The following is a 16,843-nucleotide window of genomic DNA, read 5'->3' on the forward strand; positions in this document are numbered from 1 at the left end:
ACTGAGCAGCCTTCCCAGCCTGTTGTTGTTGTTTTGTTGGTCATGGGGCTTGAACTCTGGGCCTGAGCCCTGTCCGCAATTGTTATACCACTTGAGCCATACCCCCAATCATTTTTAAGACAATACTAGGATTTGAACTCAGGGCTTTGTGCATGCCACACAGTTGCTCCACAACTAAGTCACACCCTGAGCCCTTCTTGCTTTTTTTAAATAAGGTGCTTTTGGACCTTTTTGGAAAAAAAGGTTCAGGTCTAGGCTGGCCTGGACCATGATCCCTCTGTTTGTTTCCCCATGCAGTGGGGATGACAAGGCTTGTACTACCACTCTCAGCGTTTCATTGACTGAGATGGGGGAGGGGGTCTTGAAAACTCTCTGCCTGAGCTATCTTCCTTCCTATCTCTTCTCTGTGTCCTGAGAACGTTGGAACAGTCATGAAGCACTATGCATGGCCTTTATTTTATTTTATAAGACAGGGTTTCAGACTTTTTTTTTTGGTTGTGGGGCTTGAACTCTGGGTTTGGTCTCTGTCCTTGCGCTCTTCAGCTCAAGGCGAGCGCTTTACCGCTTGAGCCACAGCACCACTTCCGGTTTTCTAGTGGTTTATTGGAGATAAGAGTCTCAGGGACTTTCCTGCCCAGGCTGGCTTTGAACTGCGATGCTCAGATCTCAGTCTCCTGAGTAGCTAGGTTAGGCTCAAGGCTAGTTGCTTTACCACTTGAGCCACAGTGCCACTTCCAGTTTTCTGGTGGTTTATTGGAAATAAAAGTCTTATGGCCTTTCCTGCATGGGCTGGCTTTGAACTGCGATCCTCAGATCTCAGCTTCCTGAGTAGCTAGGATTACAGGTGTGAGCCACCACCAGGCTTTGTTGTTATTATTGTTGTTGGTTTTTGTTTTGTTTTTTGGTTGATTGTAGGGTCTGAACTGGGCACTGTCTTTCAGCTCAAGGCTAGCACCCTACCACTTGAGCCACAGCGCCACTTCCAGCTTTTTCCTGCTTATGTGGTACTAAGGGCCTCATGCATGTGACAGAAGCACTCCACCACTGAGCCAACTTCCCAGCCTGTTTTTTTTTTTTTGGGTCCGGTCGTGGGGCCTGAACTCTGGGCCTGGGCGCTGTCCCTCAGTTCTTCAGCTCAAGGCTAGCGCTCTACCACTTGAGCCACAGTGCCACTTCCGGCTTTTTTCTTTTTGCTTATGTGGTGCTTAGGAATCGAACTCAGGGCCTCAGGCATGCAAGGCAAGCGCTCTATCACTGAGCCACCTTCCCGGCCCCCCTGTTGTTGTTTTTTAAGTAAGATAAATTCCAGCACTGAGTAGACTAGGGCAGGACACCGAACTTACAAATTGAAGGCTAGATTGGGCTAAGTAGCTGGTTTGAGGCCAGCTTAGGCTATATTAGTAAACAATGTACATTTGCATCTACAATGGATAGATGTCAGCTAATTTGCATTGTAGCTGTGTAGGACAAGAATGTAAAACCTAGTTTTATAGTAGGGGCTCACACCTGTAATCCTAACTACTCAAGCGACTGAGGCCTGAGGATCAAAGTTCAAAGCCAGCCTGGGCAAGCAAATCCAAGAGACTTACGCCACTCAACCAGCAAAAAGTTGAAAATAAAGATGTAGTTAGAGCATCAGCCTTGAGCAAAAAAGTTACCTGAAAATGAGGCTCCAAGTTCATGTCCAAGTACTGGCAATAAAAAATGAAATCCCTGGGAGAAGGAGGAGGATGGGAAGGGATGGGAAGGGGAAACAAAGGAGGAGGCTACAATGCTTGATAAGAAATGTACTCATTGCCGGGCACTGGTGGCTCACTCCTGTAATCCTAGCTACTCAGGAGGCTGAGATCTGAGGATCGCAGTTCAAAGCCAGCCCAGGCAGGAGAGACCGTGAGACTCCTATCTCCAATAAACCACCAGAAAACCGGAAGTGGCGCTGTAGCTCAAGTGGTAGAGCGCTCGCCTTGAGCTGAAGAGCTGAGGGACAGCGCCCAGGCCCAGAGTTCAAGCCCCACGACCAACAAAAAAAAAAAAAAAAGAAAGAAAAGAAATGTACTCATTATCTTGTCCATGTAATTGTAACCCCTCTGTACAGTATTTTCACAATACAAAAAAGAAAGAAAGAAAGAAATCCCTAGTTTTCAGAGTAAAACAATGAGACTTCAGTGTCACAGCTGCCATCTAGGCCATCATTTTCTCATTTGATGTAAGTAATGATTTTTTTATTTTGGTGTAAGGAATATTTTTCACTAAATTTGTCTTTTTAATTATAATAGTAGACTAGAGCGAGCATTAGAAGCTATCAAATGAAAAAAGAGTGTTATTTTTTCCCATCTGTGCTGGAGTTGCTATTTGATATGATAAGACTTTGATTTGGACTGAAGATCACTGGGAGATTCAGAATCTGCTGATAGTTGCTAAAAAGCACATAAGGACCGTTCAATTTAGAATAGTTCCTGATGGTGATGTTAGCTATAATGTACAACAAATTGATTTGCTTCATATTCTTTTTTTTTTGTCAGTCATAGGGCCTGCACTCTGGGCCTAGGCGCTGACCCTCAGCTCTTCAGCTCAAGGCTAGCGCTCTACCACTGAGTCATAGCGCCACTTCTGGCTTATTTCTGCTTATGTGGTGCTGAGGAATCAAACCTAGGACCTCATACAATGCAAGGCAAGCACTCTACCACTGAGCTACCTTCCCAGTCCTTCATAGTCTTTTAAGATTTTAGTTAGAACATGCTTTTAAAAATGAGAGGTCCATAATAGGAGAAATTGAGACCCTAGTTCAAAGAATTGCTTATACAAAAGACTTTGTCTCACTTAAGCTATAGCTAGTCCTCACTTTTTTATATTTTAAGTACACTCAAGTAGATTATAAGGGGGCTGGGAAGGTGGCTCAGTGGTAGAGTGCTTGCCTTGCATGCATAAGGCATGGGTTCCATTCCTCAACACCACATAAACAGAAAAGGCCAGAAGTGGCACTGTGGCTCAAGTGGTAGAGCGCTAGCCTTGAGCTGAAAAACTGAGGGACAACACCTAGACCTAGAGTTCAAGCCCCATGACCAACAAAAAAAGTAAACAAGTCTATGAGTAGACATTCCTTTTTTTTTTTATCGGTCGTGGGTCTTGAACTTTGGGCTTGGGTGCTATCCTTGTGCTCTTCAGCTCAAGGCCAGCACTCTACCGCTTGAGCCACAGCGCCACTTCTGCCCAGGCTGGCTTTGAACCACAATGCTCAGAGTAGCTAGGATTACAGGCGTGAACCACTGGTGCCCGGCTGACATTCCTTTTTGAACTGCGGGTTTATTGAACAACATAGCTTGTGTGTGTGTGTGTGTGTGTGTGTGTGTGTGTGTGTGCGTGCATGCACACACACACACATGCCTTGGAACTTGAACTCAGGGCCAGGCCATCATCTCTGAGCTTTTGTGCTCAAGGCTCATGTTCTGCCACTTTAGGCCATAGTGCAATTTTTCCAGCTTTTTGTAATTAATTGGAGATAAGAGTCTCATGGGCTTTCCTTCCTGAGCTGACTTTGAACTGTGATCCTCAGATCTTAGCCTCTTGAATAGCTAGGATTACAAGTATGAGCCACCAATGTCTGGCTGTTCATTTTTTTTTTATCAGTATAATAGTTGTGCAAAGGAGTTTCATCATGGTATAACACACACACACACACACACACGCGCGCGCGCACACACACACACATATACACACACACATATTATATGGATTGAATTAACACCCCAGTTGTTTTGTCTTTTCCTCATCCCCCTCATTGGTTGCTTATTCTATTTTCATATAGACACAATGTATTTCAGTATTGTTTACCTCTATTATTCTCCTTTCCTTCCCTCAAGGCCTCAATCTCTGGATTACAATTGTGTGTGTGTGTGTGTGTGTGTGTGTGTGTGTGTGTGTTTAATGAGTCACTTGTGGAAAAAAAATCACTGCTGTTGGGGGGACAGTGTGAGACAAGTTTACTTTTTTATGTTCTAGTAAACTCAGACACTATTACTGTCTCTAAAGTTTGAGTTTTAGAATATCTGATTATTCCATCTTGATGAAAACTTTTAGGAAAATATCTTAACATTCAGGAAGGTGGCATTAATGGAGGCTCAGATGAATTCTGATGCTTAGCTAGCAAATGACCCCATAAAGACCCCAGACTCCCTACCCCACAACTTCAGGTTATTACAAAAAGGAATCAGAAAAGTCCAAATGGAAAAAAATATCAACTGAGAACACCCAGAAAATAGATGGTTATGAACTGATATATAGAAGTTCTGTAGTTATCTAGTGCATTTAAGATTTTGATAGTTGATTAGTAACTAGCTTCATTCTTTGACATACCTTTAAAGTCTCTAAGGAGTACTCTACTTTTTTTTTTTTGGTGCCAATTCTGGGGCTTGAACTCAGGGCTTGGGCACCGTCCCTGAGCTGCTTTTGCTTAAAGCTAGCACTCTACCACTTGAGCCACAGTACCACTTCTGGCTTTTCTGAGTAGTTTCTTAGAGATAAGAATCTCATGGACTTTCCTGTCCAGGTTGGCTTCAAACTGCAATCCTTAGACCTCACCCTCCTGATTACAGGTGAGTCACCAGAACCCAGCTTTTTTTTTTTTTTTTGAGACAGGGTCTTGCTATGTAGCTTGAGATCCTCCTACCTTAGCCTTCTTTTTTTTTTTCATGATTTTTTTTTATTGTGAAAATATAGAGGGGTTACAATTACATGAGCAAGGTAATGAGTACATTTCTTTTTTTTTTTTTGGTTGGCCGTGGGGCTTGAACTCTGGGCCTGGGCGCTGTCCCTCAGCTCTTCAGCTCAAGGCAAGCGCTCTACCACTTGAGCTACAGTGCCACTTCCGGTTTTCTGGTGGTTTATTGGAGATAGGAGTCTCACGGTCTCTCCTGCCCGGGCTGGCTTTGAACCGCGATCCTCAGATCTCAGCCTCCTGAGTAGCTAGGATTACAGGCGTGAGCCACCAGCGCCCGGCTATGAGTACATTTCTTATCAAGCATTGTTACCTCCTCCTTTGTTTTCCTTCCCATCCCTTCCCATCCCCCCCACACCAAAGTTGTAAAGTTTGTTTTTTGACATAATGTCTTGTGCATCTCATTGTTGCAATGGGTCCACTTGTGTCCCTATTTAAGCAATTTTTTTCCCCTTCCCCTCCCCAAATTATACCAACATCAAATACAGTGAAAACAGGGGTTATACTGTAGGGGAGGGACATACAAAGCAACAAAGAAATATCTTATAAATATGTTAGAAACAGTAGCAAAAAAGAAAAAACATTTGAGTCCTTATCTTGGGGTTCATTTTGCCTAACATCAACTTATCTGACTGTTTCTGCTTGTCTCAGACATATACTAGTTATTGCAAATAAGGGAAACCATGGGACCTATGTTTCTTTGGGCCTGGCTTACTTGACTTAATATAATTTTTACAAAAACGATGGTTAGATGGTGGCAATGCCTTAACTGTGTGCGTGTTGTTAGGCCCAAGGGCCTCTTCCATCCTTGTCAAGGGGAATGCTAACCTTCTCTCCTTTCATACAGCACTACCTCAACCTTCTAAGTGCTAGGATTGCACCACCACACTCGCTGCACTGCTTTTTAAAAACAGTCACTAAAAAGACATCTATTGAAGAAAAACTTTATTGTTGATGATGATCATCTGCCCTTTTGTGTCATGATATATTTTACTGTTTTCTGGAGGAGAGGGGATCTATACATGGAAAAATGAGGGGCTGGGAAGGTGGCTCAGTGGTAGAGCGCATGCCTTGTATGCCAGAGGCCCTGGGTTTGATTCCTCAGCACCACATAAGCAAAAAGAAAAAAAGCCGGAAGTGGCGCTGTGGCTCAATTGGTAGAGCACTAGCCTTGAGCTGAAGAGCTGAGGGACAGCACCCAGGCCCAGAGTTCAGGCCCCATGACTGGACCCCAAAAAAAAACCAAAAAAAAAAATACATGGAAAAATGAGTAGAATGCCTTCTAGTACACATATCAGTCCCGTACAACTTGTACCTTGCATTTGCAAGTTTAACATCACAGCTGGAGCCTCTGGATACCAAGTTTTTCAGTTGCAAAAACTTCCTTGGTTGCTCAACAGCATTCTGGGAGTAGAGATGTTTCATTATTACTGAATTTTAGAATTGAGCTGAGTGGGAGTATTAGAAGATCACAGTGCTTACAGAATTGTAAAGATTTAATGCCAGAACATGAAAACCCCACACAAATTGTAAGTACTCTCTAAGTGTTAGTTAATCCAAATACAATCTACAAATAGCAAAGGAGATCCAGCAAAATGAAGAGACTTGCCTAATGCTATAATGGTTACATCTGGCTTAGATTTTGGGCCTCCTTTTTTTTTCTTGCTAGCCATGGGGCTTGAACTCAGGGCCCGGGCACTGTCCCTGAGTTTCTTTTGCTCAAGGCTAGCACTCTACCACTTGAACCATAGCACCACTTCCGGCCTTTCTGTGTATATGATACTGAGGAATCGAACCCAGGGCTTCATGCATGCTAAGCAAGCACTCTACCACTAAGCCTTATATTTCAGTTCTTATTATACCTGACTTACCTGAATTCATATCATCCCTCTTAAAAGAGACTGCCATAATGCCAAAGGGAGGAGAATGACTCAGTTAATCAGTAATTATTTATGTGTGTACTGGGTGCCCGTCATTCTGCTAGACTCTAGTAAGTACAGAGGATATTGCCATAAGTGGGAGGGAGGTGGGACTGGAGGCGGGTAGAGGCAGGACACCAGCCTATCTGGAGAAGAGTATGAAGCTAGGGAGGGGTCAGATATATAGGGTGCGGAGGGTAAAGCACCCGGAGCCCCAGGCCTGCCCTGTGTGTCCACATTCTGTTTCCTTTCAGAGTCAACCTTTTGAAAGAACATAATGTGACACAAACTATAGCCATTGAGATTAGCCCTGGGTTTCAGTTCTGGTTATGACACTGTTCAAAATCCATCAGTGACTTGCCACTTAATTAAAATCCAAGCTCTGTAATTGTTCACAGGACCCTCAATCATCTGGCTCCCCACAGCCCCCTTTGCTACTTCTTTTATCTCTCTTGCTCACTCAGCTCCAGTCACCCTGCCTTCCCTGACACACCAAGGGTTCTTGCCTTGGGGACTTTGTACTAGTTGCGCTCTCCGCCTGCAAGGCAACTCCCGTGCATAGCTGTGTGGCCTGAGCTTTTATTTCCTTTAGTTCTCTGCTCAGTTTCACCATATAGAGAGGTTTCTCTGACCACCTGGTTATCTTAGCCTTCCCCATAGACGTACAATGCTCCCTTATCCAATAAGAAAGAATGCTAACTTCCTAGAATTTTGAGGTTTAAAAATTAATTGTGGTCGGGTGCCAGTGGCTCACGCCTGTAATCCCAGCTACTCAGGAGACTGAGATCTGAGGATTGCAGCTCAAAGCCAGCCTGGGCAGGAAAGTCTGTGATACTCTTCACCACTAAAAAGCTAGAAGTGGAACTGTGGCTCAAATGATAGAGACTAACCTTGAGCAGAAAAGCTCAGGAACAGTGCCCAGGCTCAGATCAAGCCCCAAGACTGGTACATGGACACACACAAAAAAGTATTTCCTCATCTGTAAAAAGAAGACAGAGCTACTTCTAATGTTACTGTGAAAATTAATAAGACAATATATATATGAAGCTCTTACGCTAGACACAAAGAGAAGTGCTTTATCAGCTAATACATACGCATTGTTTTCTAAAAGTCTTTGCTGTAGAATAATTAGTTTATATTAATGGGCTTAATTTGTGTGTGTGTGTGTGTGTGTGTGTGTGTGTGTGTGTGTTTATGTGTGTGTTTATGTGTGTGTCTTGGTCTTGAGGCTTGGACTTAGGGTCTTGGTGCTCTCCCTTAGCTTTTTTGCTCAAGGTTAGTGGTCTACCACTTGAACCACAGCTCCACTTCCAGCTTTTTTCTGGGTAAGTAGAGATAAGAGTCTCATGGACTATCCTTCCCAGGCCTGCTTGTTTGTGCCCAGGCTGGCTTTTGTTGTTGTTTTGTGCTGGTACTGGGGCTTGATCTTAGGGCCTGAGCACTGTCCTGGAGCTCTTTTGCTCAAGGCTAGCACTCTACCACTTGGACTACAGCTCCACTTCTGGCTTCTTGTGGTTAATTGGAGATCAGAATCTTGTGTGCTTTTCCTGCCCAGGCTGGCTTTGAACTGTGATCCTCAGATCTTAGTCTTCCTTAGCTAAGATTACAGATGTGTGCCACTGGTGCCCAGCTTCCTGGGCTGGCTTTGAACTGCAGTCCTTAGATCTCAGCCTCTTGAATAGCTAAAATTACGGCTGTGACCTTCTGGTGCCTGGCAAGAATTTAAGTTTTTATTGCCATGAGTTTAGGCCCTTCAAAAGATGTTTTGTTTTGTTTTAATACATGTTGTGAATCAAACCTAGGGCCTTGAACATGCTAAGCAAGTGCCCTTGCCCATTTACTACCTCCTCAGCCCTGAAGGTATTTTTTTTTTTTTTTGCCAGTTGTGGGGCCTGAACTCAGGGCCTGGGCTCTGTCCCTCAGCTTTTCAGCTCAAGGCGGGTGCTCTACCACTTAAGCCATAGCACCACGTCCGGCTCTTTCGTGGTGCTGACGAATCAAACCCAGGCCTCATGCATACAAGGCAAGCACTCTACCACTGAACCACTCTCCCAGCCCTGGTGTTGATTTTTTTTTTAACCATTGCCATCGAAGATCTGGAAAAATTAGGAAATTCCTTGGGAATGAGCTAAAAAGCCTTCGCTTCCTACTTTGTACTGAAATTCCTGTGTGGAAGGAAGGGGAATTTCACGGTGGGTTTTTATAGGAGTGTGCTTGCCCAGGTTTCAGTCATGAATTCTGTTGGTTACAAGTACTTATTCAAGATGTAGGGAGACCAGGGATCTGCTAAGCAGTGTGCTCTGATGAACATATTTATCTTTGAAATGAACTTTCTTTTCCCCTTCTCTCCTCAGCTGCTCAGATAAAGAATTTGATGAGCCAACTAGGAACTGTGCAGGACTCAAGCACAAATCAGGAAGATCTGTGAGTAGCTTTGGAACAAGATTGGGTTTTGTTAGGTTCTTTAAGGATATACTTGGTGTCCTTATTGTGTGGCCTGTGAAATTTCAGATTGGTAAAGTCAAAAGAAAAGGGGTGGGAGGCAGTAGCTGGAGCTAGGAGTAAGGTAGTATATTAATGGATTAGGATTTCCTGAACTGATTCTTTTTTTTTCCTTGGTTCTTTTAGCAGAAAATTGAGGGAGGCTTGGGTGGGAGCACCTACCGTTCCTAAACCATGTGGCCAAAACTCTGTGTAAATGAATCTCCTTGCTGGCACAGGATTCTTTTTTTTTTTTTTGGGGGGGGGGGGTCCAGTCGTGGGGCCTGAACTCTGGGCCTGGACGCTGTCCCTCAGCTCTTCAGCTCAAGACTAGCGTCTACCACTTGAGCCACAGTGCCACTTCCGGCTTTTTTTCTTTTTGTTTATGTGGTACTGGGGAATCGAATCCAGGGCCTCATGCATGCAAGGCAAGCGCTCTACCACTGAGCCACCTTCTCAGCCCCTGGCACAAGATTCTTGATGACCTAGTCTGGTTTGATTTGATTTCTAACTGTACATGCTATGAGAAAAAAAGGATAATCAGAGGCAAGGCTGAGGGAGAGAGTAAGTGGACTGGTAGTCTAACTTAACAATTTTTTTTTCCGTAAGTCACATTCTTCTTGACTCTCTCTCTCTGCTTTTAGTTCTGTTTCTTGTCTTTAAAGTATCCTGACCAATATTCTTCTCATCCTTACATGTTGTGAAGTGAGGGAGTGACATTACTGTGAGCTTTCCCAGGGAGATGTGAAATATTTTAGCATTGTCTAGTACACTGGCTTCTGGCTAACACCCTCTTTTTTGGGGGGGGGGGGGGGAGGGAGTTGGTTGTGGGGCTTGAACTCTGGGCTAGGGCACTATCCTTTAGCTCCAGCTCAAGGTGAGCACTCTACCACTTGAGCCACAGTGCCACTTCCGGTTTTCTAGTGGTTTATTGGAGATAAGAGTCTCACGGACTTTTCTTGCCAGCCTGGCTTTGATCCTTGATCCTTAGATCTCAGCCTCGTGAGTAGCTAGGATTACAGGAGTGAGCCACCAGCACCCAGCTTACACCTTCTTGTTTTTGCCTGCCTTGTTATCTAGTTCTAGAGGCCTCTTTGGAGTGGAAAAACACTAATAGTAGCATGGCGTCTTAGTGCACTCAGGCTGCTATAACAAGACCGTAACTAGATAGTTTATGAACAGCAGAAATTTATTTGTCTGTAGTTCTGGAGGCTGACAAGTCCACGATATGCAGTTCCCTGGGAAGGCCAGCTGCTTCATAGATGTTTCACTGTCTGCTCCCTGGAGGGAGAAGGAAGCAGCTCTCTGGGCATTAATGCTATTTATGATGACACCACCCTTCCAATGCTGTCTCCTAATGCTGTCATTGGGAGAGCTAGGATTCCAGCTTAGGAATTGACGCTTTCCATCCTCCCTGAAAACTTCAGAGATGGCTAGAGACTTGATAAAGCCACAAATGAAAACACCTTGTGTGTGTGTGCGTACTTGTGCCAGAACACAAGGCCTCATGATTTTGCACTTGGCTTTTTGTTTTTGTTTGTTTTTTTTTTTTGGTCGGTCGTGGGGCTTGAACTCTGGGCCTGGGCGTTGTCCCTCAGCTCTTCAGCTCAAGACGAGCGCTCTACCACTTGAGCTACAGCGCCACTTTCGGTTTTCTGGTGGTTTATTGGAGATAGGAGTCTCACGGTCTCTCCTGCCCAGGCTGGCTTTGAACCTCGATCCTCAGATCTCAGCCTCCTGAGTAGCTAGGATTACAGGCGTGAGCCACCAGCGCCCACTGGCTTTTTGTTTAAGGCTGTTGCTCTACCACTTAAGCCACTTCCACTACTGGCTTTTTGCTGGTTAATTGGAGATAAGAGTTTCATAGACTTTTCTGCCTAGGCTGGCTTCAAATTGTGATCTCAGATCTCAGCTTCCTGAGAAGGTAGGATTATAGGCATGAGCCACAGGCACCTGTCTGAAACAACTTTTGTTGGTTGTGGGGCCTAAACTCTGGGCCTGGGCACTGTCCCTCAGCTCTTCAGCTCAAGGCTAGCGCTCTACCACTTGAGCCACAACGCCACTTCTGTTTTTTTTTTTTTTCTTCTTATGTGGTGCTGAGGAATCAAACCCAGGGCCTCATGTATACAAGGCAAGCACTCTACCACTGAGCCACCTTTCCGGCCCTGAAACAACTTTTTTTTTTTTGGTCCAGTCGAGGGGCCTGAACTCTGGGCCTGGGCGCTGTCCCTCAGCTCTTCAGCTCAAGGCTAGCACTCTACCACTTGAGCCACAGCGCCACTTCTGGCTTTTTTCTTTTTGCTTATGTGGTGCTAAGGAATCGAACCCAGGGCCTCAGGCATGCAAGGCAAGCGCTCTACCACTGAGCCACCTTCCCAGCCTTGAAACAACTTTTTTGTTGTTGTTGTTTGTTTTTGGTCATGGGGCTTGAACTCTGGGCCTGAGTGCTGTCCCTCAGCTCTTCAGCTCAAGGGGAACGTTCTACCACTTGAGTCACAGCACCACTTCTGGTTTTCTGGTGGTTTATTGGAGAGAAGAGTCTCATAGCCTTTCCTGCCCAGGCTGGCTTTGAAGCGTGATCCTCAGATCTCAGCCTCCTTAGCAGCTAGGATTATAGGCATGAGCCACTGGTGCCCAAATGAAAACAACTTTTTGTACTTTTATTACTTTGCAAATCTATAATATATTGCATAGTCTGCCTCTGTGATTTCCTTCCTTCTCTCTTTATATACTTGCCTTTTCTTTCCCTTTCTCTCTTCCTCCCTCCTTCCCTCCCTTCCTCCCTTCTTTTTTTGTTTGTTTCTTTTTTGTTGTTGTTGTTGATCATGGGGCTTGAACTCTGGGCTTGGGCTCTGTCCCTGCACTCTTCAGCTCAAGATGAATGCTCTACCACTTGAGCCACAGTGCCACTTCCATTTTTGTAGTAGTGGTTCATTGGAGATAAGTCTCATGGACTTTCCTACCCGGGCTGGCTTTGAACTATGATCCTCAGATCTCAGCCTCCTGAGTAGCTAGAATTATAGGTATGAGCCACTGATGCCTGGCCTTCCTGAGCTTCTTTTGCTCAAGGCTAGCACACTACCACTTGAGCCACAGTGCCACTTCTGGCTTTTTCTGAGTAGTTTATTGGAGATAAGAGACTCAAAGACTTTACTGCCCAAGTTGGCTTGGAACCATGATCTTGAGATCTTAGCTTCCTGAGTGGCTAGGATTACAGGCATCAGCCACCAGTGCTTAGCTCAGCTATGCTTTTTGCTGGTTATTTTGGAGATCAAGTATAGTAGGCTTTTCTGCGTTAGCTGACTTTGAACCATAATCCTTTGCACCTCTGCTTCCAGAGTAGCTAGTAAAGATGTGAGCCATTGGTGCCCAGTCTTACATTTTTGTTTTTGTTTTGTTGGTTGTGGGGCTTGAACTCTGGGCCTGGGTGCGTCCCTTAGCTCTTCAGCTCAAGGTGAGCACTCTACCATTTGAGCCACAGTGCCACCTCTGATTTTTTGGTGGTTAATTGGAGAGAAGAGTCTCACAAACTTTTCCTGCTTAGTCTGGCTTTGAACCACAGTCCTCAGATCCTGAGTAGCTAGGATTACAGGTGTGAGCCACTGGTACCTGGCTAGTTTTATATGTTTTTAAACACACAGAGCTGGGGCTGGGAAGGTGGCTCAGTGGTAGAGCGCTTGCCTTGCATGCCTTGAGTCCTGGGTTCGATTCCTAAGCACCACATAAGCAAAAAAGAAAAGAGCCGGCACTGTGGCTCAAGTGGTAGAGCGCTAGCCTTGAGCTGAATTGCTGAGGGACAGCACCCAGGCCCAGAGTTCAGGCCCCACAACTGGACCCCCACCCCCCAAAAAAAACCAAAAACCACACAGAGCTTCTTTATTTTGGAAGGAAGAGTCAGAAAATCAAGCATAAGGCACAAGTAGGGAATCCAGGATAAATCTGAAAAAAGAATGGATACAAGAATACAAGCAAAAATGTAAGAATAAATCTTTGGAGTTTGTTTCCTAGAATGGGTCAGAAGCTATGCTGTTAATGCATATTTCATCCAGCCACCTGTGCTTGGATTCAAGTCAGTGAATCATGATCAATATACCATGCTGAACTCCTGGGAAATTCAGTGGGAATTTTATAAGAGATTTAGGTGTGGGTAGCAGCTTCTTGTATTTCTATCAGAACTGCTGACAGGCTTCTCTTGTCTCTCCCAAAATGTTAAACCTGATCTATGCTGCTTTCAGCAGGTATCCTTCAGACAGCCTCTTTCTGCCCACACTGGCTGCTTCAATAATGTGACAAGGCCTTAAAGTGGGTTTGCTACTGTAGTAGTCCCGAACTTTTGTTGTGAACATGGGCATTGAGGCACCCATTCCTTTGGAATGACCCTTCATTACCTGTGTTGTGAGGCAGTCTGAGAATAAATTATTACTCACTAGGATAGCCCTGGAGCATCCTGAACCATGTCTTTTCTCTCTTAGGCAAGAGTTACAACACTCCACAAATCAGCTCGCCAAGGAAACAAATGAATTGCTGAAGGAATTAAGATCCTTGCCCCTTCCCTTGTCTACTTCCGAGCAGGTTGGTGTCTTGTGTTGAATAAATTTATAATGAGAGGGGGGAGGGGGGAAGATTGGGGGGGGGCTGGGAAGGGTAAACAAAGGAGGAGGCTGCAATGCTTGATAAGAAATGTACGCATTATCCTGCCCATGTAATTGTAACCCCTCTGTACAGTATGTTCACAAAAATAAAATTAAATTAAAAAAAGAAAAACAGAAAAACAAAAAAAAAATAAATTTATAATGAGGAGCTGGGAAGGTGGCTCAGTGGTAGAGCGCATGCCTTGCATGCATGAGGCCCTGGGTTTGATTCCTCAGCACCACATAAGCAAAAAGAAAAAAGCCAGAAGTGGCGCTGTGGCTTAAGTGGTAGAGCGCTAGCCTTGAGCTGAAGAGCTGAGGGCCAGCGCCCAGGCCCAGAGTTCAGGCCCCATGACTGGACCTGAACAAACAAACAAACAAAACAATAAATTTATAATGAGGGGGTGGGGAGGAATAGTGTAATTACCTCCTGGCCAGGTCTCCCTTACCATCTAGTATCTCCAGCTCCTTTCCAAATTATCCTGTTCTCCTCTTAGCTATACACTTAGGGAATACACATTGGTTGAAAGTTTTCGTAGTAATAAGGAATCAAAGAGTCTGATGCAGACACAATGTTGTAAGTACTTAGAGTTAAATAGTAACCTAAGCAAAATATAAATAGAAAGTCAAATCTGCTACCAAGAAAAAAATTCATCTAATGTATTCCAAGAGCAAGTAGAGGTTATTTTTGGATTTTGCATATTATTGTTCCCTTCCATTAGCTTGAATCATTAAGAACACAAAGTAGATCCAGAGGCATTCTCTGATGAAATATAATTCCCTTCTCTTTTACCAGTGGTGCTGAGTATACTTTTGTCTTTCCAGTGTTTCCATCTAATCTGCCTTAGGCCCATCTTCCATCTTCTTACCACTGTTCTGGATGTCAGAAGCATCCTTCCTTTTAGTTTTGTTTTTTTTCTATTTTGTTTTCCCATTCTTAGGTTCTGTATCAGTGGTTTTTGAGCCTTTGTTTTTTTAAGATGTGAACAGAGCAAACTAAGCAAAGTAGTTGCTGAGTCCTCAAACATTTTAAACAAGACTTTAAAAATAACCAAAACCTGCTGAGAGCTGGGTGCCAGCGGTTCAAACCTGTAATCCTAGCTACTCAGGAGGTTAAGATCTGAGGATTGCTGTTTGAAAAGCCAGCCTGGGCACAAAAGTCCTTATGAGACTCTTATCTCCAGTAATCACTCAAACACCAGAAATGGAACTGTGCTCCAAGTGATAGAGCACTAGACTTGAGCAAAAGCACTCAGAGATAGCGCCTAGGTCCTGATTTCAAGCCCCGTGACCAGGAAAAAAAAAAAAAAAATCCTGCTGAAGCCGGGCACCAGTGGCTCATGCCTGTAATCCTAGCTACTCAGGAGGCTGAGATCTGAAGATCACGGTTCAAAGCCAGCCCGGGCAAGAAAGTCTGTGAGACTCTTATCTCCAATTAACCACTAGAAAACCGGAAGTGACGCTGTGGCTCGAGTGGTAGAGCGCTCACCTTGAGCTGAAGAGCTGAGGGACAGCACCTAAGCCCAGAGTTCAAGCCCCACGACCGGAAAAAAAAAAATCCTGCTGAGTGCTGGTGGCTCATTCCTCTAATGCTACCTACTCAGGAGGCTAAGATCTGAGGATCATGGTTTGGTTCAAAGCCAGCCTGGGCAGACAAATTCAAGCGACTCATCTCAACTTAACTAGCAAAAAGCCAGAAGTAGAGGCATAACTCAAATGGTAGAGTACCAGCCATGAGTGAAAAAGCTAAGTATTAAGTTCCAGAATACACATACACACACCAACTTGTAAAAAAAATAATAATTGTGGGTTTTTTGTTTGTTTGTTGGTTGGTCATGGGGCCTGAACTCTAAGCCTGGGCACTGACCCTGAGCTCTTCAGTTCAAGACTAGTGCTCTACCACTTGAACCACAGCACCACTTCCGGCTTTTTCTGCTTATATGGTGCTGAGGAATCAAACCCAGGGCCTCATGCACGCAAAGCAAGCACTCTACCCCTGAGCCACCTTTCCTAGCCCCAATAATTATGTCTTTAAGAGAAACTGAGCTCAATATAAATGAATATGGTGTTAGCATTTTAGCAAAAGACTATATAGGTCCAGTCTGAGTCCAAAGGTAGCCACTTTTAGCTTTTTCAGGGAACAAATATTCCACATGGGAATTCCTTTAGAGATTACAAGGTAAATGATATGATATTCAGTTCTCAGACTTGTCAGAATGTATCTGACTTGTTCTGTACTATTAACAAGGGCCTTGAGCTAGCAAAGGACAAATTTACTAATATAAGGAAGAGCCTCTTTTCTAATAATTTTCCTACTAAGAAATCTTAAAGGAGCCAGTGGCTCCTGCCTGTAATCCTTGCTACTCAGGAGGGTGAGATCTGAGGATCACGGTTTAAAGCCAGCCCGGGCAGGAAAGTCCATGAGACTCTTATCTCCAATGAACCGCCAGAAAATCAGAAGTGGTGCTGTGGCTCAAGTGGTAGAGTGCTCACCTTGAGCTGAAGAGTTCAGGGACAGTGCACAGGCCCAGAGTTCAAGCCCCACGACTGACCAAAATTAAAAAAAAAAAAACCACAAAAAAAACTTTAAGGAATATAACTTGGCTTTTAAGGAGAGTTAAACCCAAATGATTCTGGGTAGATATGATATCTCTCCCTTAATTTCCTTAGCGCCAGCAGAAGCTTCAGAAGGAACGTCTCATGAATGACTTCTCTACGGCCTTGAACAACTTCCAGGCTGTGCAGAGAAAGGTATCTGAAAAGGAAAAAGAGAGTATTGCCAGAGCAAGAGCTGGATCGCGACTTTCTGTAAGTTGAATCCCTAAAGAAGACCTTTGAAATATCAGAATGTTTGTTTCCAGGTTGTTTTCTTCCAGACCATTAGCTTTGTTTATTATCACACCAAATAGTAAATATACTTGTCAGCTGCTGTGAAAAATGTCAGATTGGTTTATCCCATGTAAAGAAACATGTATGCTTATGGGCGACTAAAAGGAATGTGCACAAGAGTTAAAAAATGCAGGACTGGAAGGTAGCTCAGTGGTAGAGCGCTTGCCTTGCATACATGAGGCCCTGGGTTCGATTCCTCAGCACCACAT

The 16,843-nt window shown here is 44.3% G+C and overlaps 1 protein-coding gene and 1 pseudogene across 1 annotated transcript in view; one reads left to right on the forward strand and one right to left on the reverse strand.

Annotated features, from left to right (window-relative positions):
• The window catches only part of Stx12 (syntaxin 12), a 42,081-nt gene that overhangs the window by 9,986 nt on the left and 15,252 nt on the right, over positions 1-16,843 (forward strand). The window contains exons 2-4 of the mRNA XM_042688649.1: positions 8,988-9,057; positions 13,587-13,686; positions 16,416-16,553. Coding sequence (XP_042544583.1) covers positions 8,988-9,057; positions 13,587-13,686; positions 16,416-16,553 — 308 coding nt within the window. The remainder of the gene's footprint in view (positions 1-8,987; positions 9,058-13,586; positions 13,687-16,415; positions 16,554-16,843) is intronic.
• LOC122115356 lies at positions 5,450-5,564 on the reverse strand (annotated as a pseudogene).

Source organism: Dipodomys spectabilis, unplaced genomic scaffold (genome assembly GCF_019054845.1).
Source record: "Dipodomys spectabilis isolate Male_0828 unplaced genomic scaffold, ASM1905484v1 ptg000118l, whole genome shotgun sequence".
Taxonomy (NCBI): domain Eukaryota; kingdom Metazoa; phylum Chordata; class Mammalia; order Rodentia; family Heteromyidae; genus Dipodomys; species Dipodomys spectabilis.